Source organism: Myxocyprinus asiaticus, chromosome 20 (assembly GCF_019703515.2).
Source record: "Myxocyprinus asiaticus isolate MX2 ecotype Aquarium Trade chromosome 20, UBuf_Myxa_2, whole genome shotgun sequence".
Taxonomy (NCBI): Eukaryota; Metazoa; Chordata; class Actinopteri; order Cypriniformes; family Catostomidae; genus Myxocyprinus; species Myxocyprinus asiaticus.
Genome location: NC_059363.1, coordinates 26619938 through 26642226, shown reverse-complemented (window position 1 = coordinate 26642226; position 22289 = coordinate 26619938). Strand labels below are relative to the sequence as shown.

Genomic DNA, 22289 nt, shown 5'->3' with positions numbered 1-22289 from the left:
AATATGCTAATTACATTTTAGACCCTTCATTATCTCTCATAATATCAAATTATGACCCCCGACAACCGAGCAGTGGAGACACTAGATTGAATAGTTTTGCTTTCTCACTAACATGGAAATATTAATAAGAGGAGTTGTTAAAAAATATATGAATAAAAAATAGGAGTTTTACAAACTGTTTTGGGTGTTATCTTACCTGTGTAAAACTTAGAATTGAAATATCAGCTTCTGAATGTGTCTTTTAAATTGACAAAGTACCTGTTGTACATATTCTGCGTTACATACATTTTTGTCCTGAAAATCCCATGTACTGCAACAGTAATCCTGGGATTTATAATTATGTTCTTCCAGAGCATAAGTGAGTGAGAGACAGTGAGTGAATAGAAATGTGTCAAGCATTCTGCTAATAAGCTTTGCAAGGCTGATCTCAGACTCTTCATTAATCTTTTGAACATTTAAACTGTCAGTGACCGTCAAACATAATGTACTTTACATAAAGCATTTGAATATGTAGGCTCTGCTTCAATGAAACTTTTTAAGTATTAAAGACACTTAAAAGGGGGAACCAGAAGAAAGTCACTTGCTCACTGTTTTGGACTTGTTCCACAAAGATTAAATGTTTTACTCAGGTGTTTATTTAAAGCTCTGTTTATTTTGGCCCTTTAAAATTCCTAAATTTTAAGGTTTAAAATTTGCATAAATCCAAGTGATATCAAATCCAGGACAGGTATTTAAAGAAACAACAAAATTGATAGCAAATGATGACTTTGAAAAAGCAGTTGAAGCCAGTGAATCTGGTATTACAAGAGAAATGAAGTTGAAGAAAGAAATATATAGTACACTCAAAATCTCTTGAAGGCAATGATTAAATGAAAGGAGGTATTAATAAAGATAACTGTTCAGGTTTGTGTCAGTTTGTCAAAATTCATGACATCTCCATAAGATGAAAGCCTCCATTGGCCTCTCGTAACTTCTCCTTCTTGCGGGCCTGCACCAGGGAAAAGACCACCGCAGCGAGGGTGTTCCTTCCGAGAGAGATGCCTCTGCTGGTGTTTCTCTCAGCGTAGTTTGACCTTTGTTCCCTGCTGCTTACAAAGTATGTGCGGACCCCTCCCTGCCGTTCGCTAACCCCTTTGATGTATATGTCTCCTCTAAGCTTTAACACAAAGCCGTGGTCGGCCAGGATACGGCTCGTACCCTCTGGGACTTGAATACGTCCACTGACCCCTGTGCTGTCCATCCGACTTGCAAGATTCACAGTCATGCCCCAAATATCATATTGAGGCTTAGTGGCTCCAATCACCCCAGCAACAACAGGCCCATGAGAAATACCTGTAGGATAAACAAGCAGTTTTATACAACTTCATGACTTTTACATACATTAAAGCTGAAGTGTGTAATGTCTGCGTCACTGGCATTAAATGGAATTGCAAAAAGAATCACTTTTTTTTTTTTGTTGCATGTGACTCTACCCTCCCTAGCAACCAGGCCAATTTGGTTGCTTAGGAGACCTGGCTGGAGTCACTCATCCCATCCTTGATTTGAACTCGTGACTCCAGGGGTGGTAGTCAGCATCTTTACTTGCTGAGCTACCCAGGACCCCAAGGAGTTGATTTTCATGTATTATCTCTCCTGTTATGTTTGGGTCATTTTTTACCTGTTTATAACAGTAATAAAAACTAGCCTTGCTTTTGGGTTATCCTCAACATTGACAAAATGAATATGTTTAAAAAAAGTTTTTAGGTTTTTATTATATTTGTTTATATTTATGGAATGTAAAACGTGCCTACACTTATTATGTTCGGGTCAAATCTGACCCGGGGGAAAACAATGCTGGTTTTCAATGCAGCTGTGAAGCTTCTCTTGAGTGAACGGTGTCACAACATCTCTCTCTCTCTCTTTCTCTCTCTTAAAGAGTTAATAAACATTATTGTTACTTTTACTTTATCAAAATCAGCAAAGATTTCACCTAAAAAGACGTGAGTAAAAATATGAAGGCAATCATTTTAGGTGACCATTTATTATGATTTTCTACTTCCAGAAGCACAGAAACTTTCACTGGGAGCCATAGACATCTAATATATGATGATGTAGAGTTTATAGAAAATAATTTATGAAATATGATATGCACAGCTTTATAGTGTTCATATTTGCAGATATTATACACAGACCTGCACGCGCACGCACACACACACACACACACTCACACACACACTCACAGACTTAGTTATTTCTAGTTATTCAACTGCACAATGTTGATTTGACAATGCTGACTATGTATTTGCTGTACAATAATATATGTTCTGTTTTTGCAATACTCCTGTGGTTGTACGGTTGCAGAATATAAACAATGATTATGTTTTTATTTCAGACAACTTACATTTGTAAGTAATATGAGAATCAACTTATTTTAAAGTTCTGTGAATCCTTACAGTAAAGCTAAAGATTTACTGGATCTATTGTACATGTATAGTACCACAACTTGCAAATATGTGGCGCACTTTAAAGTTATAATGCTACTTTAGAAGCCTTTATTCAGTGTGAAAACATGTAGGTAATCCTATCCCAGTTTTCATGTTCAGAATTTATAGATAAGTGTACTATAATTTTACTGGAAATCTACTGAACTCTATACAGGTAATTTTTGCACAGGTGTCATTATTTTTAAATATAACAGGAGGGTTATGAATTAAGAGAATAGCACATACTTACCAACACGCAACTGGAAATTGTTTAAGGTCCGTTTTTTTATTTCTTTCAGAGTTTCTTGCATGGCCAAAGCGAATAGAACCAGCGTACTGAGGTGCGCCCATTCATCTTCACATTCCTAGAACATATGCCATTCATAAATACCTTAACATACATTACATTAAAGGAATATTCCTGGTTCAATACAAGTTAAGCTCAATCGACAGCATTTGTGGCATAATGGCACAAAAAATTATTTTAATTTGCCCTTCCTTTTCTTTAAAAAAAGCCAAAATCTTGGTTCCAGTGAGGACCAATTTTTGAACAATAAAATACTCACTTTTTCAAAAACATAGCCACGAGACATAAACAGTATGCATGTAAACATGATTTTAGTGTGATCAATTGCTTACTATCCTTTTCTCTGTAAGGTAATAGCCAATTTTACAACTTCGTTAACATGACGATGTAATGTCAACAAACCCTAAAACGACTCTAAAAATGTCAATTTAAACAACTTCACAGCTCAAGTAATACACAAGTTTTAACAGAAGAATTCATTAAAGTGCTATAAAATTAAAAGCTTTAAATTTCTGTGTTTAAACCCTCCAAAATTGGCCACATTCACTTTCATTGTCCCCATACACTTCCATTGTAAGTGCCTCACTGTAAGAAAAGGAGGGACGAGTCTAAATTAAGTTTTGTGGTAATCAACATTATGCCACATATGCTGTCGACTGAGCTTAACTTTTATTGATCCAGGAATATTCCTTTAAGTATAAAATGTCACTGAAATCGGTGTCCTGAGGAATCAAACCTGTCTGTTACAGTCCTAGGCTTTGTAAAAAAGCAAAAAAATAAATAAATAAAAATAAAAAATAAAATAAAAAATTGGGTGTGGCCTGCACTTTTTTTTTTTTTTTTTTTTTTTTTGTCAATCTGTAAACTAGCCAATCAGAAATGCTCTCTGCCTGTGAATCACTGTGCATGGCTGACATGTCCTTGGAGGGTGTGGTTTTAGAAAGAGAGCATGTGGTTCACCAAAATATGAACATTCTCTAATCATTTAAACACCCTCATGCCATCCCAGATGCGTATGACTGTCTTTCTTCTGCAGAACACAAATTAATATTTTAAGAAGAATATTTCAGAGGGAGGCCTGGGTAGCTTAGCAAGTACCACCTGGAGATGCAAGTTCGAATACAGGGCGTGCTGAGTGACTCCAGTCAGGCTTCCTAAGCAACCAGTTGGCCCGGTTGCTAGGGTGGGTAGAGTCACGCTGGGTTAACCTCTTCGTGGTCGCTATAATGTGGTTCTCACTCTCAGTGGGGTGCATGGTGAGTTGTGCGTGGATGCCGCGGAGAATAGCGTGAGCCTCCGCACACGCTAGGTCTCTGCAGTAACGCGCTCAACAAGCCACGTGCTAAGATGTGCGGATCGACTGTCTCAGACGCGGAGGCAACAGAGATTCATCCTACGTCACCCAGATTGAGGCGTCACTACACCACCACAAGGACTTAGAGCATATTGGGTATGGGGCATGCCAAATTGGGGAGAAAAGAAAAAAAAAGAAAAAAAGAAGAAGAATATTTCAGGAGTCGGCCACCGTTACAAGGTCCATAATATGCATGTGAATGGGTGCCAACATCTTGAAGCTCCAAAAAGCACATACTCCATCCACAACTCCAATGGATTAAATAATTTCTGCCTCTCGTGTGATGTATGTGCGTTAGAAAGTTCACGACAAGAACTGACGTGTGAAATACGTAAAATACGGAAACGCTGTGTTGTTTACAACAGAGGAGGATTGTTATACAGAAGCTGAATTGGTTTTGCTGTAGATTTGTATTTGTATCGGTTTCCTTTTCAACATGGTGCTTGCGTGTGCTTATCCTGGATGCCTCAACCTACTGAAAAACATTAGATTACATCCGTGGGCATCATCACAAGTGGAAAGACACACTCACAGATTCCCTATTGATCCTAAGTGACTGAAGCTATGGCTGCTCGCTGTTTACTGGGATATCTTAAACATTGATTCACTCAAAATATTGAGGGTGAGCCGTGAACATTTTTCCCCTGCCAATTTCAGACCAGCCGAGGGATCCGACGAAATCAGCATGCGCTTGAACTCCACCCTCGTGACCGTTCTTAACACAGCTGGCCGGAAGTGAACATTTTCAGTAAAAAAAACCAAAAAACTTTTATATAGTTATATTTTTCTTTCACACACATAGCGTTTCACTTCCAAAGACATTAATTAATCCACTGGAGTCGTATGGATTACTTTTATGATGGCAATATGTGCTTTTTGTTGCTCAAAGATGACCCATTCACTTGCATTTTATGGACCTACAGAGCTGAGATATTCTTCTAAAAATCTTCATTTGTGTTCTGAAGAAGAAAGAAATCAGAAATCTGGGATGGCTTGAGGATGAGTAAATTATGAGAGAATTTTCATTTTTGGGTGAACTATCCCTTTAAAGTGGTCATGTCATGACGAATCAAATTTTCCTTGATATTTTGACATATATGTGGTCATTCTACTATGAAAACATACTGTAAATTCTAGAACTCAAAACATAATCCCCAGTGCAATAAAAGCATTTATTGAAACCAAGCTGCCAAAACGCCTCATTCCCTACTTCCGCGACTTCCCTACGTCACTTGGGGTACTCATTAATTCAAGACGGCCTCTACAGCAACAACATCAATGCCTATTTTAAAATTGTCGCACCCATGCCCCGCACACTGGTGCTCACTTGGCTCATAAAAAGAGACAGAGAAAAGGACAAAAGGCTTACTGTCTGAAGCCTAACTACTCATGAACATGAAAGGGGACTCACCTGGTCTATTCTGAATTATTTTTGTATACATACATAAACATGTACTACACAGACGTCTTTGACTGTTGTCATCTCTCTGGCACGCTTTTAAAAGATGCAGTGTCAAGTTTCAACTCTGAAGAGAAGATGCGTTTCATCAGGTGCTGTGGCTCCTGTTGTTTTGTTGCTTAAACTTCTCAACAAGCTGTTAATTCGCCTATCAGTGCTATTTTTAATTGTTGGTGTATGTAACCACGCACTAGATGGACGTCTTTGACCGTTTTGATTTGTTTCTTGCAATGTGCACCTCAGTGCAGGAGGATAAACTGGATGTGTGCACCTTGTGAAGCAGTCATAAAATGAGTCTTTGCCAAGGAGTTGTCACTGAAGGATATGGGGCAGTTAAAAACACTATTGGACCCGATCAAAAATGTACATAAGTAAACGATTCCATTCATAATATTTCAAATGTCATAATTGTTTATGATGCTGACAAGCTGTCTACACCGGGCGCGTCTGTTGATGCAACACAACAGCTTGAGGCTATCTACACAGGGCGCGTCGACACAAACTTTCTGAAATGTTTCTTTGTGTTGTTGGCAGTAGTAGTACCAGCGCAAAATAGAATGGGACACCTGTTTGTTTACTGTTGGAATGACGCGTGAAATGTACATTTCTAATGATTTGGTGCTTGTTTATTCTCTTCTGACTGAGTTTCAGAAATGTCTGAATTTGAGGGTCTGCACACTGTTAGCCAATCATAACAGAGGGTGTTTACACTGAAGTTTAAAAGAGGAGCTTTTCATAAAGATGGTCGGAGACAGGGTGGAAAATTATCATATATTACAACATTTTTTGGTGAAAAAAAAAACAAACAAAAAATATGTTACTAACATTATCAGTGGACCTTAGGGAGGATAATGAAACTATAAAAAAGAGCATTTCATGACCCCTTTAAGTCCAGTAGCTCTAGGGTTAAAGTTAGCATAATGGCGGAAACTAACAAAATAGCTAAAATTGCTTAAAGCACCTTTCATTTACACATATAAATCCTTTAAGGTATCCACAATCATTTACTGCTTAATAATTTTACTATTTATATTTAGGGATACACTGAATTTGGCAGATACTGATGACCGGATAATATTGTTATGGCCGGTAATCTGATGGCTAATATAATAAATCTATTCTGTTTTGCAAATTTTCGTGTGTTTTTATCTGCTTCGAATATTTGCTTATTTGGACCATTTATGATAATGTAAAAAGGTAATATTGTCAAGATACCAATATGAACACCGATATATCGTGCACCCTTTAGTAATGTTGGCAGGCATACATTGCCAAAGTCGCCTTTGGGTTGCTCACTGGGGGTCTAAGGACAAACAATACTTTTTAAAGGCATAATCTACAATCATGTTGTTCATCAAACTACACAAAGATGACTTTAAGACATTTACAGACATTTCTGCTTCATTTTCTGTACAGCATAATGTTGTATGATGTATGTTGTGAAAAGCACTATGCAAATAAAAAAATGACTTCATACTTTGAAATCACATTTCAAGGTTGCACACACCTGTTTTTCAGGAGACAAGCCAGATGCAGCCATGTAACAGCTGCCAATGGTTTTGATCTTCTCTATTTCCTGGAAGTAAGGCTCGTCCAGTAGCTAAGTGAAAATAAAATAAATAAAAGGTAGTAGTAATAATCTCTACTGGTGAAAACTAACATTGTCTCACATAATGTCTTTTGATAAAAGAAGTGGGCATTTGCACATTTTAAATACATTACACTTAGTTATATCTGATTTGCTAGCCAAGGTATAGCTGCTTCCACTCTGAGTATATCCAGGCTTGGGCTTTGACGACATTTGTTATTAAGGGGATGCTGCTCAAATCCTCGTACCTCATCAAAGTCAGCAATGATCTCATTAAGAAGACGCAAACACTGCACATCCTGATGAATCAACTCTTTTTTCTCATAATAATCGGTGAAGTCTGGAATGGAAGCAAACATCACCCCAACTCTCTGGTAGGATTCAGAGTACAGGTCCTTGAAACCAAAGAAAATACAGTGGTATTTATATTGACTTAATTATACTTATGGATTAATGAAAGAAATCCAATTTTAACAAGCTGAACGCTTTAAATTAGCACTCATATAATTTTATTATATATGCTGTCTATGAAATAATTTGTTATTGTCTGACCACAGATTGAAAGTAGGAACAATTAGGGTCTGCCCTTTGCTAATGTACTGTATACAGTGCATCCGGAAAGTATTCACAGCACTTCACTTTTTCCACATTTTGTTATGTTACAGCCTTATTCCAAAATGGATTAAATTCATTATTTTCCTCAATTCTACAAACAATACCACATAATGACAACGTGAAAGAAGTTTGTTTGAAATCTTTGCAAATGTATAAAAAAAATAAATAAAAAAAAATCACATGTACATAAGTATTCACAGCCTTTGCTCAATACTTTGTTGAAGCACCTTTGGCAACAATTACAGCCTCAAATCTTTTTGAGTATGATGCTACAAGCTTGGCACACCTATTTTTGGGCAGTTTCTCCAATTCTTCTTTGCAGGACCTCTCAAGCTCCATCAGGTTGGATGGGAGCGTCGGTGCACAGCCATTTTCAGATCTCTCCAGAGATGTTCAATCAGGTTCAAGTCTGGGCTCTGGCTGGGCCACTCAAGGACATTCACAGAGTTGTCCTGGAGCCACTCCTTTGTTATCATGGCTGTGTGCTTAGGGTCATTGTCCTGTTGGAAGATGAACCTTCGCCCCAGTCTGAGGTCCAGAGCGCTCTGGAGCAGGTTTTCATCAAGGATGTCTCTGTACATTGCTGCATTCATCTTTCCCTCGATCCTGACTAGTCTCCCAGTTCCTGCCGCTGAAAAACATCCCCACAGCATGATGCTGCCACCACCATGCTTCACTGTAGGGATGGTATTGTCCAGGTGATGAGCGGTGCCTGGTTTCCTCCAGACATGATGCTTGCCATTCAGGCCAAAGAGTTCAATCTTTGTTTCTCATGGTCTGAGAGTCCTTCAGGTGCCTTTTGGCAAACACCAGGTGGGCTGTCATGTGCCTTTTACTGAGGAGTGGCTTCCGTCTGGCCACTCTACCATACAGACCTGATTGGTGGAGTGCTGCAGAGATGATTGTTCTTCTGGAAGGTTCTCCTCTCTCCACAGAGAAATGCTGGAGCTCTGTCAGAGTGACCATCAGGTTCTTGGTCACCTCCCTGACTAAGGCCTTTCTCCCCCGATCGCTCAGTTTGGCCAGGCGGCCAGCTCTAGGAAGAGTCCTGGTGGTTCCAAACTTCTTCCATTTACGGATGATGGAGGCCACTTTGCTCATTGGGACCTTCAATGCAGCAGAGATTTTTCTGTACCCTTCCCCAGATCTGAGCCTCGATACAATCCTGTCTCGGAGGTCTACAGACAATTCCTTGGACTTCATGGCTTGGTTTGTGCTCTGACATGCACTGTGAATTGTGGGACCTTATATAGACAAGTGTGTGCCTTTCCAAATCATGTCCAATCAACTGAATTTACCACAGGTGGACTCCAATCAAGTTGTAGAAACATCTCAAGGATGATCAGTGGAAACAGGATGCACCTGAGCTCAATTTTGAGTGTCATGGCAAAGGCTGTGAATACTTATGTACATGTGATATTTTTCGTTTTTTATTTTTAATACATTTGCAAAGATTTCAAACAAACTTCTTTCATGTTGTCATTATGGGGTATTGTTTGTAGAATTTTGAGGAAAATAATGAATTTAATCTATTTTGGAATAAGGCTGTAACATAACAAAATGTGGAAAAAGTGAAGCGCTGTGAATACTTTCCGGATGCACTGTACAACTCCAAGAACCCCGAGAGTACTGCTATCTATGTTAAAGGGATAGTTCGCCCAAAAATGGAAATTCCCTTATTATTTACTCACCCTCATGCCATCCCAGATGTGTATGACTGTCTTTCTTCAGCAGAACACAAACAAAGATTTTTAGAAATATATCTCAGCTTTGTACAGTAGGTCCGTACAATGCAAGCGAATGGTAATCAGACCTTTGTAGCTCCAAACATCACATAACGGAAACATAAAATTAATCCATATGACTCCAGTGTTTAAATCCATATCTTCAGAAGTGATATAATAGGTGTACGTGAGAAACAGAACATTATTTAATTCCTTTTTTATTCTAAATCTCCTCTTTAACTTTCACTTTAAGATGTGAAAGTGAAACTAAACAGGCACCACATGTGACTTTGAAGGTGAAAAGTTCATAAGTGTAAAAATGACTTAAATTTTGATCGGTTTCTCACCCAAACATTTTATATCACTTCTGAAGATATGGATTTAACCACTGGAGTCATATGGATAACTTTTATGTTGCCTTTGGGATTTTTGGAGCTACAAAGGTCTGATCACCATTCATTTGCATTGTAAGGACCTACAGAGCTGAGATATTTTTCTAAAAAACTTGATTTGTGTTCTGCAGAAGAAAGAAAGTCATACACATCTGGGATGCCAGAAGGGTGAGTAAATCATGAGAGAGTTATTGTTTTAGGGTGGACTATCCCTTTAAATAAGGTAATTAAAGACTCCAAGAAATAGCTTAACAAGTGCAGCTTTCACACATCACAGCCATGAACCATGATTTGCTACTTGCTAGTCAGCTGCTGGTGGTATTAGGGGGAGGGACATTCTCATTCTAGAAAGGATTTAATGGGACAAAAGCCTATGTAATCCAAGATGAGTTGTCTCTTTTACTGGAAGAGACAGACCTTAAATTTAATTACATACAGTATATTTGAAAAAGGTTCATTTTGTCAACTTTTAGGGTTACATTAGCATACAGGTTGTTTTAAAGCAGAAATAGACTAAAAGCTACAAATCTCCAATTATGATTTCATGGGGTCCTTAATATTCTAGATGCACATACAGTAAGAATTTAGCTATCCATGAGTGCCCAATTCACTGAGGCATCTATAGGCCATACAGTACATATACCTCATTGTTCCTGTCTCTCTCAAGAAAGTGTCGAGCAACATGGGCAGGGAGGATGTTGTAGAGCAGACACTCGTTTTGTTCCCTCAGTTCCTTCATGTCCTCCACTTCCTGCCTGGCCTGCAGACGCCACAAGAAGTCAAGCCTGGCTGTAGTTTCTAACTGTGGATTTAAGCAGGAACAAAATGATAATTACTTAAACATATTAAAATAACTTCAACAAATCAAACATCTCATAACTTGTATTGCTGTTGTGATTTTGCTTCTATTTTCAGTTGGGCATTAATAGGGATTGCATTTATTTTTGCAAGGTTTTATGGGAGTAATAATTAGGATTCAGTTGTGGTTTGATTTTAAATGATGTGTATGTGTACTGAACACCAAAATGAGATCAGTATTGCTGCTGAGATATGCTACAATAAAAGTATTAAAACAGTTAAAGGATTAGTTCACTCAAAAATGAAAATTATTTAATCATTTACTCACCCTCATGCCATCCCAGATGTATATGACTTTCTTTCTTTTGCAGAACAACAACAACAACAACAAAAAGAAATCTATTTAATCTTTGTAGGTCCATACAATGCAAGTGAATGGTGACCAAATCTTTGAAGCTCCTTAAAGCACACAAATGCAGCATAAAAGTAATCAAAATGACTCCAGTGGTTTAATCCATGGGAGAATAGATCAAAATATAACTCCTTTTTCAGTATAAATCGTGAGATTGGCAGTCTCCTTAGTGATCATGATTTCAAACATCCTAGCGCAATCTAGCGCTCTGTACATGCGTCAAGCACTAGGAAGTGTAATAGAGCTTGAAATCATGTTTGTGCCTAGAGACTGCAATGGCAAGGTGTAAAGTGAAAAAGGAGTTATATTTTGGTAAGAAGACATGGATTAAAGCACTGGAGTTTTATGGATTATTTTTATGCTGCCTTTATGTGCTTTTTGGAGATTCTAAGTTTTTTTCTCCATTCACTTGCATTGTATGGACCTACAGAGGTGAGATATTCTTCTAAAAATCTTCGTTTGTGTTCAGTAAAAGAAAGAAAGTCATACACATCTGGGATGACATGAGGGTAAGGAAATGATGAGAGAATTTTCATTTTTGGTTGAACAGCTCCTTTAAATATAAACAAGAACATGTATTGCTAAATATGAACTATTGTATTGCTATTTATTAATATAGTTCTTATTTTGAAGATGTATTTATTTATAAATTGCATTAATTTATACACTTATAAATAAACTGAGAAAACTGAAAAGCAATTATATACCTCTTATTATTTTACTATTAAATGACTGCTATTATTATATACTGTATAACAGTACAACAATATAATATAATAGTATGTATATTTTAATTATTTAATTAAACATTAAGCTAATTATACATTAATATATACTTAATATAATAGATAATTATTACATATTTTGATACAATACCTGTCTACTGTTGTAGAGGACAGCCACAACAAACATTGCCATTAGTAGCACAGAAATGCCTTTTCGTCTGAGGTATTGAGATCTGGGCAAAACACAAATCAGATTGGGTCCCCACCAGCTCAACAGAAGAAAGTTATTTGATTCATGAACAAACATTAAATACTGCACCTCTGAATTTGGCCATTTTCATGTTGGCGAATAAAGAGCACATGGAAGGCAACCTCAATGAGGAATGTGTAAACGACGATGACCAACATCAGTACTGCCAGCTTCAACAGACAACTGAGCCTCAGGAACACCGCACATGTTACCATGGCCACCACACCACTCAACACAAAGAACTGCAGAGACAGACAACTGTATTTTCTACCTTTTTGTGTAGTCACTAGAAAGATAATCATGAATATGGGGCCAAATTATTATCATCATACCAGTATAAACAATTCATGAGTTGTATTTACAGTACGTCTGCTATACCTCAGGGTGAGTGCAGATGTTCACTGGCCACTGAGTGCTTTGTTGCTCAGAGCTCTTGTTACTCTCCTCACCCTCCACAACTGTGTTACACCACAACTGTATAAAACAAATCATATATGGGTTACAATGATTCAGTCCATATTACTAGACAGTCTGTTTGAAAATGTAAAATATTCTAGGACTCACAATATCAGTGGAGGCCATGCCAAAGTTAATAGCAATAGCGGTGAGGGTAAGCAGGTTTCGGATGCCCTTGGTCTCGTGGATCCAGCAGCACAGATGCTGTAGGTATGGTGGGGAGCACTTAAATTCCTCAGCCAGTGTGACCAGCAGCAATAGCATGTAGGCAAATAGGAATAATAGAAACTGGACTACCATTGGACTGATTCTGTGAAGGACACATTCGGAGAAAATTATTTAGAAAATGTAATACTGTTCTCAAATGTAATATAAAACATTTTTAAATGAACACATTGGGCTTTAATAAGAATAGTAATTGCTCACTTTGGTGAGGGAATGAGAACCTGAACAGCCATGATGAAGAGGAGCATGAGGAAGGAGCAGGCTAAGTTGGACTTAAACATCTCGTCTCTCATATGAGAAAACTGAAAAGAAATTATATACCTCTTAAAATTTACAAATGTGCAATAAAGCAGTGAGCTTACAGTCATGCACACTTTAAAAGCAATAGTTCTCCCAAAAGATAAAAATACTGTTATCATTTACTCACACTGATGTTGTTCCAAACCCGTGTTACTTTCTTCCGTGGAACACAAAAGGAGATGTTAAGCAGAATGTTGGCCTCAGTCACAAACCATCGTTTTTTGCCCTAACAAAGGAAGTGACTGGTGACTGAGGCCGTCATTCTGCCTCAGTAAGTAATCTCCTTTTGTGCATCGAAGAAAGTTATACAGTTTTTAACAACGTGAGGGAGTAAATGATGACCGAATATTCATTTTTAGGTGAACTATCCTTTTAATTATCAAGCAACAGATCTGATCGAAAAGTACTTAGAAGTAGGCCAAGACTGAATTTGCAGAACATTTTCTGTACTGATTTCTGGGGGAAAAATAGCTGAATTTTGTGGAATGGATTTTAACATGGTTAAATGTGTTAAATGAAGCGGAGAGTCTAATAGTTTACTTGGTGGTTGAAATCATAATCAAATTAGCTAAAATATTTAATAAATATATATATATATATATATATTTTTTTTTTGTGTGTGTGTAAATGATAGACGTTCCAATTCTGCTGAAATCTACAGAGCCCTCTGTAGAATATTATGTGAAAAATGTGAAAAAATAGAACAAAAAATATAGAATTTGGCTTTTTAGCAACTATGCTAAATAAAGTATAAAAACCCTCTGTTGTCTATACCTTGCCCTCGATGTGTGTGTCTTTGAAGACCAGTGTGAAGGTTGTGATGTGTTCTTTGCGCATTCGTTCACTACTGCGCACCTCGATGGCCTGCTTGATTCTCTTGTTGATTTCCCGTGACCCAGCACACTGAGCAACAATCTGATTGGGCAACTGCACCAGCGAACCATTGGTGAAAGTGGCTAAGATCTAAAAAAAAAATTACATAAAAATCCTATTACAATTATTAACAAACATTCCTTATTAGGAGTTCAACTAGTCCCTCAGTTAGTAAAAACAAACTAAAATCATGGTTTATAATGCATTTACAGTGGAAGTCTATGGGGCAAGTCACTGCACTAGGACATTAAAATATACATTTTCGAAAGTATAACTGCAAGACATAAAGATTAGGCCATACATTCATATGAGGCTAGTGTGATCAAATCACTTCATAACCTTGTCAATGCAAAGTTATATAAAATCTTCCGACTCCAGTTAAGACTATGTAAATCCAGAAAACCCGGTAACTTTTGCATGATGTGCAAGGACAACAGAAAGTCGCCACCATAGTGCACACTTGCTAATAGGACGATCAAGACAACTTTACAGCTGAATTAACATATTTTTTTTGTACAGAAATATTAATATTAGCACTATGGGCTTCACATTTCCACTTTTAAACCCATCAGAATGCCTTGCCCCATAGACTTACATTATAAGTGCATTACTGTAAACAGTACTTGCATACATCACTATAGAATTCACTGAACAACACTATGTGTTAATATGAAACATATTTGAGAGCTTTACATTTTATCACTACCTAGAAACTAGAAGAAGGTTTATGGGGCCAGAGCAAACTCACGCAGTTCATGCCAATAATGTTGTCAAAGGGAAGCTCGGCACTCCATGTCGTCTCATCTTTGCTGGTCTTCCTCATTTTAGGGGGCTCCTTGTCATCTTGTGCCGTGTGGCGGATCAGAAATGTGTCGATGTTGTGTTTGCGTAAAAAGTCATTCCGCTCATGGCCTCGGCCCTCTTCTGTCTCATATACACCCTGTAGACAGTCCAGGGTTGCTCGAGATATATGAACCCTCCTGATATTGTACAATTTGAATAATTTCTGATTATCAATTGTATATCTCCAAGTTGTGGCAACTATGCAATATGGCAGTGAATGGCTAATGATCTGGTACTTGCCCCGGGATTCCTCCAGCCTCTAGCATGTTGGCAACATCTACATCCCAGGACCAAACATCAAACTGCCATTTCTGCAGACCCAGAACCCCACACAGAACTGAGCCAGAGTGGATCCCAATACGCATGTCCACATCTCTCTTCAACTCCTTTCGTACATATCTGAGACAAAGAGGAGTAAAACGTTTTTTATTTTTTTTATTTATCATTGTCTCTATTTCTTTCATCAGCAGAATTGGAGGGACATTAATCATATAAAGCATTAATGATAATGCAGGAAAATATCAACTAAATGCTCTAAAAGGCCAATGACAGCTAACTAAACAGCTATTGAAGGTCTTTGGATTACAGATTCACTTGAACATTAGTGACCACAAAAAGCATTTGAACACTTACTGTACAGCAGTGGCGAATTCTCAGGGCCAGCAAAGCCTTCTCTGCTGGCCTAACATGCCAAATAAATAAATATTTTTTCATCCTTTCATTCTCAATCACCTTTTTGCCTATGTATTTTTAATTGCTTTCCATTCTTAATTAATCTACAAACAAATAGAGAAAAACAAAAAGTTTATTCAGTCAGAATGTATTCCTTGATGTTTACAAGCAAAGTGTGATAACTGTTTCACAAATCGCATGCCTAAAGCAGCACGTGAGTTTGAGCTCCACCCCGTCAGGCTTTCAGAATTTCTTCAGAATCCCTCAACAGTGCAAATGAAAGGGCAACTAAAGTCAGATTATCAGATTCATCAGCCAATCAGATTGATTTATTTGTCCTTGGTGGGTGTGATCTTTAGGATATGTCCCGGTGGAGGCCTTCTAGCTGGCCTTGAGTGATGCAATCACGCTTTAAGTGATGTACGTAATTCAAGAGTGAAACGCGTAAGATCAATCTGTCTGACGAGTCGGCTATCATCACTGCCGCTATCGCCGTTGAGAAAGAGAGCCTTATGGATTTACAAACATGAAATGTTCTGCATGACCGTGTGATTGCACCTTGTTGTACAATGTTACCCAGTAATTATCATACTTGCAGTTTCCATGACCTCATATTAATTGAGACACTGGTTTATTTGTACTTCTAGAACAAAGTTGAAAGGTGATCAATATAAGGCGATAAAATGATGACTTGTCACAGCACCAAAAATACACATATTCCCTTTAACATTGGACATGTTATTTGTCATCTACCGAGCTATACAGTATAGTGCTTCTTTTTTAGTGCTTTCTATTAAAAAAATCTGCTCATCACATTTGCAGTGGTTCTATGGATGTTTTAAAGTTATGATAATTTTCACACCGGGGGGCCCATTTTCATGATTTCGCCTAGGGACCCACACACCCACGGGCCGGCCCTGCATACACGATCGTTAAATTAAAATGAAACCGTAGCACTTTGCGTTCATTATCATAGTTTATATTTGTTCTTTCATATTTTCGCAGGAGTTTGGCGCGAGCCTCTGCTGACGGCGCGCACTGGAGTGAAGAAGGTCTTCACGCGCTCTTCCAGACAGGAGCTGCTCTGGTTGAGCAGCTCAGTGATGCTCGGAGTTCAACTGAATGACACACAAATGCGCCGTTTATGGCATTTATATATTCTCTTAAAATTCCCTTATTTGGGCATTAAAATGTAATTGGAATTTGAAGTGCACAATAATCGCAGTTATCTCACATAACCGCGGTTAGATCAAATAACCGCGATCAGACGATTATTTAATAATTGTGACAGGCCTAGACGTGGGTGAGAAACAGATAAAAATGTAAGTCATTTTTACACTTAAGACCTTTTCACTTTCACTTTTACATCTGAAAATCACATGTGGTGCCTGTTTAGTTTCACTTTCACATCTGAAAAGATGGAGATATTGAGTAAAAAATGACTTAAATATTGTTCTGTTTCTCATTCACATCTGTTATACAGCTTCTGATGATATAGATTAAACAATGGAGTCATATGGATTACTTTTATGTTTCCTTTATGTGATTTCTGGAGATACAAAGGTCTGATCACTATCACTTGCACTGTATGGACCTACAGAGCTGAGATATTTTTCAAAACATTTTCTTTTTTGTTCTGCTGTAGAGTGAATGGTGTAATGGAAGCAAGTCATACACATCTGAGATGGCATGAGGGTGAGTAAATGATAAGAGAACTTTCATTTTTGGGTGAACTATCCCTTTAAAAGTCATTGCAAACATGGCACAGAAAAGTGCATGCATGTACATATATTTCAGTGGCCTTGCAAATGCATAGGCAAACACATACCGTATAGTGTTGATCATGGCCAGGCCCATTTCCACACAGCAGCGAGCATGTGCTGTTATGGGCTCTGGCACTCCAGACACACAGTAATAACAGTCTCCAAGAATCTTTATCCTCATGCAATGATTCTCCTAGAGATTTCAGAAGACATTTTTTCAATATGCTTCCAACATAACATGATTATGTTTTGCATAACATAATACATTTTAAACTCAAACTGATTGCGCATGCCATGGTATACAGTATAAAGGTAGCTACAGAATTATTTCCCAAGCTCCAACAGTGCACTACAGGTGCATCTCAATAAATTAGAATGTCGTGGAAAAGTTCATTTATTTCAGTAATTCAATTCAAATTTTGAAACTTGTGTATTAAATAAATTCAATGCACACAGACTGAAGTAGTTTAAGTCTTTGGTTCTTTTAATTGTGATGATTTTGGCTCACATTTAACAAAAACCCACCAATTCACTATCTCAACAAATTAGAATACATCATAAGACCAATAAAAAAAAACATTTTTAGTGAATTGTTGGCCTTCTGGAAAGTATGTTCATTTACTGTATATGTACTCAACACTTGGTAGGGGCTCCTTTTGCTTTAATTACTGCCTCAATTCGGTGTGGCATGGAGGTGATCAGTTTGTGGCACTGCCGAGGTGGTATGGAAGCCCAGGTTTCTTTGACAGTGGCCTTCAGCTCATCTGCATTTTTTGGTCTCTTGTTTCTCATTTTCCTCTTGACAATACCCCATAGATTCTCTATGGGATTCAGGTCTGGTGAGTTTGCTGGCCAGTCAAGCACACCAACACCATGGTCATTTAACCAACTTTTGGTGCTTTTGGCAGTGTGGGCAGGTGCCAAATCCTGCTGGAAAATGAAATCAGCATCTTTAAAAAGCTGGTCAGCAGAAGGAAGCATGAAGTGCTCCAAAATTTCTTGGTAAAAGAGGTGCAGTGACTTTGGTTTTCAAAAAACACAATGGACCAACACCAGCAGATTACATTGCACCCCAAATCATCACAGACTGTGGAAACTTAACACTGGACTTCAAGCAACTTGGGCTATGAGCTTCTCCACCCTTCCTCCAGACTCTAGGACCTTGGTTTCCAAATGAAATACAAAACTTGCTCTCATCTGAAAAGAGGACTTTGGACCACTGGGCAACAGTCCAGTTCTTCTTCTCCTTAGCCCAGGTAAAATGCCTCTGACGTTGTCTGTGGTTCAAGAGTGGCTTAACAAGAGGAATACAACAACTGTAGTCAAATTCCTTGACACGTCCGTGTGTGGTGGCTCTTAATGCCTTGACCCCAGCCTCAGTCCATTCCTTGTGAAGTTCACCCAAATTCTTGAATCGATTTTGCTTGACAATCCTCATAAGGCTGCGGTTCTCTCGGTTGGTTGTCCATCTTTTTCTTCCACACTTTTTCCTTCCACTCAACTTTCTGTTAACATGCTTGGATACAGCACTCTGTGAACAGCCAGCTTCTTTGGCAATGAATGTTTGTGGCTTACCCTCCTTGTGAAGGGTGTCAATGATTGTCTTCTGGACAACTGTCAGATCAGCAGTCTTCCCCATGATTGTGTAGCCTAGTGAACCAAACTGAGAGACCATTTTGAAGGCTCAGGAAACCTTTGCAGGTGTTTTGAGTTGATTATCTGATTGTCATGTCACCATATTCTAATTATTTGAGATAGTGAATTGGTGGGTTTTTGTTAAATGTGAGCCAAAATCATCACAATTAAAAGAACCAAAGACTTAAACTACTTCAGTCTGTGTGCATTGAATTTATTTAATACACGAGTTTCACAATTTGAGTTGAATTACTGAAATAAATGAACTTTTCCACGACATTCTAATTTATTGAGATGCACCTGTATAATACATACATTTACCAAAACTGCCAGTGAAACTCTCACCTCTGCAAGACGATCAAAGCGGCCAAACAACTCATTGAGGGTGCGCACCAGGTCCTGAGCCGACATTGTCATCGAGAGAGAGGTGAAGCCTTTTATATCAGCAAACAGGATACTGAGACAAGAGCACATACAAAACAAAACATATGGGTGAACAATGTGTAAAAAAAAAAAATCACTGAATTGGAATATATTGCAAAGCAAACTTTATAGATCATGTGTACCTGACATCTTTGTATTGGTGGATGTAGGTCTTGTGGAATTGTTGAGGAAGCAATTCATCGTCCATAGAAGTCATATCAGAAATCATTTCAGTAGCAATGAATCGAGGAAGAATGGACATAACCAAGCGCTCCTAATGCAAAATGGCAAAATGCCTCTGTTACACTGTATAGAAAACAATGACTAACAGTAAAATAATATAGTCATATGATAGTCAGTGTGAGTTCTTAAAGATTCAGAGAAGCAGGAGAAAACTCCAGCTTATTATGCGCTGAAATCCTTTTTTACTTGATATTGTAATGTAATATACATTTCTTATTATGTATTTATACAGGTCAATCACTGTTAATACACATACAGAGCCGCATTACAGAAACATCCTAACTTAAGAATCACATCTTATCAAACTTCAAATTTTCAGATCTTAACTTAAGACAGAATGTTTCTGGAATACTGCACCTGAAAATAAAAAAGAGCCCCTGAACCTGTCTCTGGTTCTCTCGCTCCATCTTGACTCGCCCCTCAATGCAACGCCGTGTCTCGAGGAAGACCTGTCTTTGGGCACGATCTGATAAGTAATGGATGAACAGTCCTGCAGTGTTCATGCACATGTACAACAGAGCTTTCGCCAGTAGCTGAATGAAATCAAGAATAAAAACAAGCCCAGTTACTTTAATTATTCAGTCAACTGCTTTGAAATTAAGCTTGTTGTTTGAGAATCATGCACTGCAATCCAAAAGTCTGTGTTGATTAGTCATTTTTTGCAAAATAATCATTACTTTTTAATAAAAAAACCTCTATTGAAAAGTAGCTGAATATAGCCTCTAGAGGTTTTTATTGGTATGCCATATTAATAAATACAGTGTATAAAAAGGAATAGTTCACCCAAAAAAAAAAAAAAAAAACTCTCATTTACTCACCCTCAGGCCATTCCAGATGCGTGACTTTCTTTCTTCTGCAGAACACAAATGGAGATTTTTAGAAGAATATCTCAGCACTGTAGGTTCATTTAATGCAAGTGAATGGTGACCAGAACTTTGAAGCTCCAAAAAGCAAATAAAGGCAGCAGAAAAGCAATCCATATGACTCCAGTAGTTAAATTCATGTCTTCAGAAGCAATATAATAGCTGTGAGTGAGAAACAGATCAATATTTAAGTACTTTTTTACTATAAATCTCCACTTTCACTTTCTTCTTCTTTAGCTTTTTGGCTTATCGCCATGTAAGGCTGGTCAAATGTCAAGAGATTTATAGTAAAAAAGGACTTAAATATTGATCTGTTTCACACCCACACTAATCATATCGCTTCTGAAGATATGGATTAAACCACTGGAGTCACTGCATTGTATGGACCTACAGAGCTGAAATATTCTTCTAAAAATCTTAATTTGTGTTCTGCAGAAGAAAGAATACACAACTGGGATGGCATAAGGAGTAGTAAATTATGAGAGAATTTTCATTTTTGGGTGAACTATTCCTTTAATAATAGAGTATTTATAGAAAAGAAGACCTAGTATAACTTATTTTCCAGAAGCATAATAAGGACAACATCTCTCGTTGATAGACACCACATCCAAAAAACAGTTCTTCTTGCTGTCGTCTGTGACTAAAGTTAATGGTGACTTTTTTAATATCACACATTAAATGTCCCTGTATAGACAGATTTAACTTAAATAGCTCTTTTTAACGTAGGAACGCATTTGGTGTAATCGAATGCCCCTAATATGATTTCGGTTGAAAATACTTTGATTTTGCAATATCTGCCCTTCAATGGAATGCATTTTTCCTCCACCGAAAATGTCTTTCAAAAACGCTCTCTTTGGAAAACAACTCTTTTTCCGAAATCGCTATGGAAAACAATGCTGTTTGGAAACAGAAAATGTATAAGTGAGGATGTGGCCAAAGCCTAAGTTTTCCATATGTCCACTATGGAACCAAGGAAAGGAAATATAGTGGAGAATGGAGTCTCTGATGGCCCCAAAGGTGGGTTTCTGTACCTTTCTGACAATGGCTGTGTCGTCGTAGTTCCTAAGGGCATCCACCATCAGGTGCAAGGCAGCAGTGAGGAACCCTGTGCAGATGGACCACAGTAGAGGTAGGGGTAGTAGTGTGTAGGTTGCAAACAGGGTAAAGAGCACATACCAAGACTGGTCCTTTTCCAAACCATACATCAAACCACCCAGTGCCTGCACTGTCTGGGATAGCCAGCTCGCCAACCCAGCATAACGCAAGTAATCCGGAGACATCACTGCTTTACAGGTGAGGACTAAGACACATATAATGGCCCCAAGGGCCATGAAGAGTCCAGTCAACCATCCTCGTTGAGAGTCCACCATCTCTGGGGCCACAGCCAGGTAGATGAAGAAAATATGGAGTTTGGTAAGGATATCAATGACATGTGTGACTACAAGGGAAGTTCGGCGCTGACCAGAGGAGTGTTGCTGGTACAAACGCTCTAGATCCTGAGATTTGAACTTGTGGTTGAGGGCCGGAAGGAAGACGCCACGTACTGTGGAGCCCCAGCTTATGAAGAAGTCAGCATCGCTGAGAGAGTCCGTGGATTTCTGGGTGCAGGTGGAGTTGCGCTCTCGGAGGGGATGGATATGGGCTGCAGAGGACCGTCGCTTGTGAAAGCCAGCATTGCCCCGTGCGGCCTTGTTACGAATCTGTCTGTTGATGTCATCGATGTAAGCATCAGTAACAATGATTTTGCGAGAATTAGCTAGTCGACCCTCATGGTTCATTCCTCGTTGGTCGATAATGTGACGTACCGCATTCTGCCACATTAGATGCTTACGTTTCATGTTGGGGGTGGTGGGTTCGCCTGGGCATACTGGAGGCTGAAGAGTGACTTCTGTAAAACTGACAGCCAT

The 22289-nt window shown here is 38.3% G+C and overlaps 1 protein-coding gene across 1 annotated transcript; it reads right to left on the bottom strand.

Annotated features, from left to right (window-relative positions):
- Positions 1–662: 662 nt before the first annotated feature.
- Positions 663–22289, bottom strand: LOC127411253 (adenylate cyclase type 8-like). The gene is given in 18 exon segments (XM_051646670.1): positions 663–1332; positions 2713–2827; positions 7090–7182; positions 7419–7565; positions 10545–10703; positions 11988–12069; positions 12156–12328; positions 12465–12560; positions 12651–12852; positions 12969–13069; positions 13842–14030; positions 14689–15018; positions 15020–15182; positions 17284–17411; positions 19199–19310; positions 19420–19550; positions 19903–20052; positions 21414–22289. Coding segments are annotated over 18 exon segments (3654 nt in total). The 3' UTR covers positions 663–925.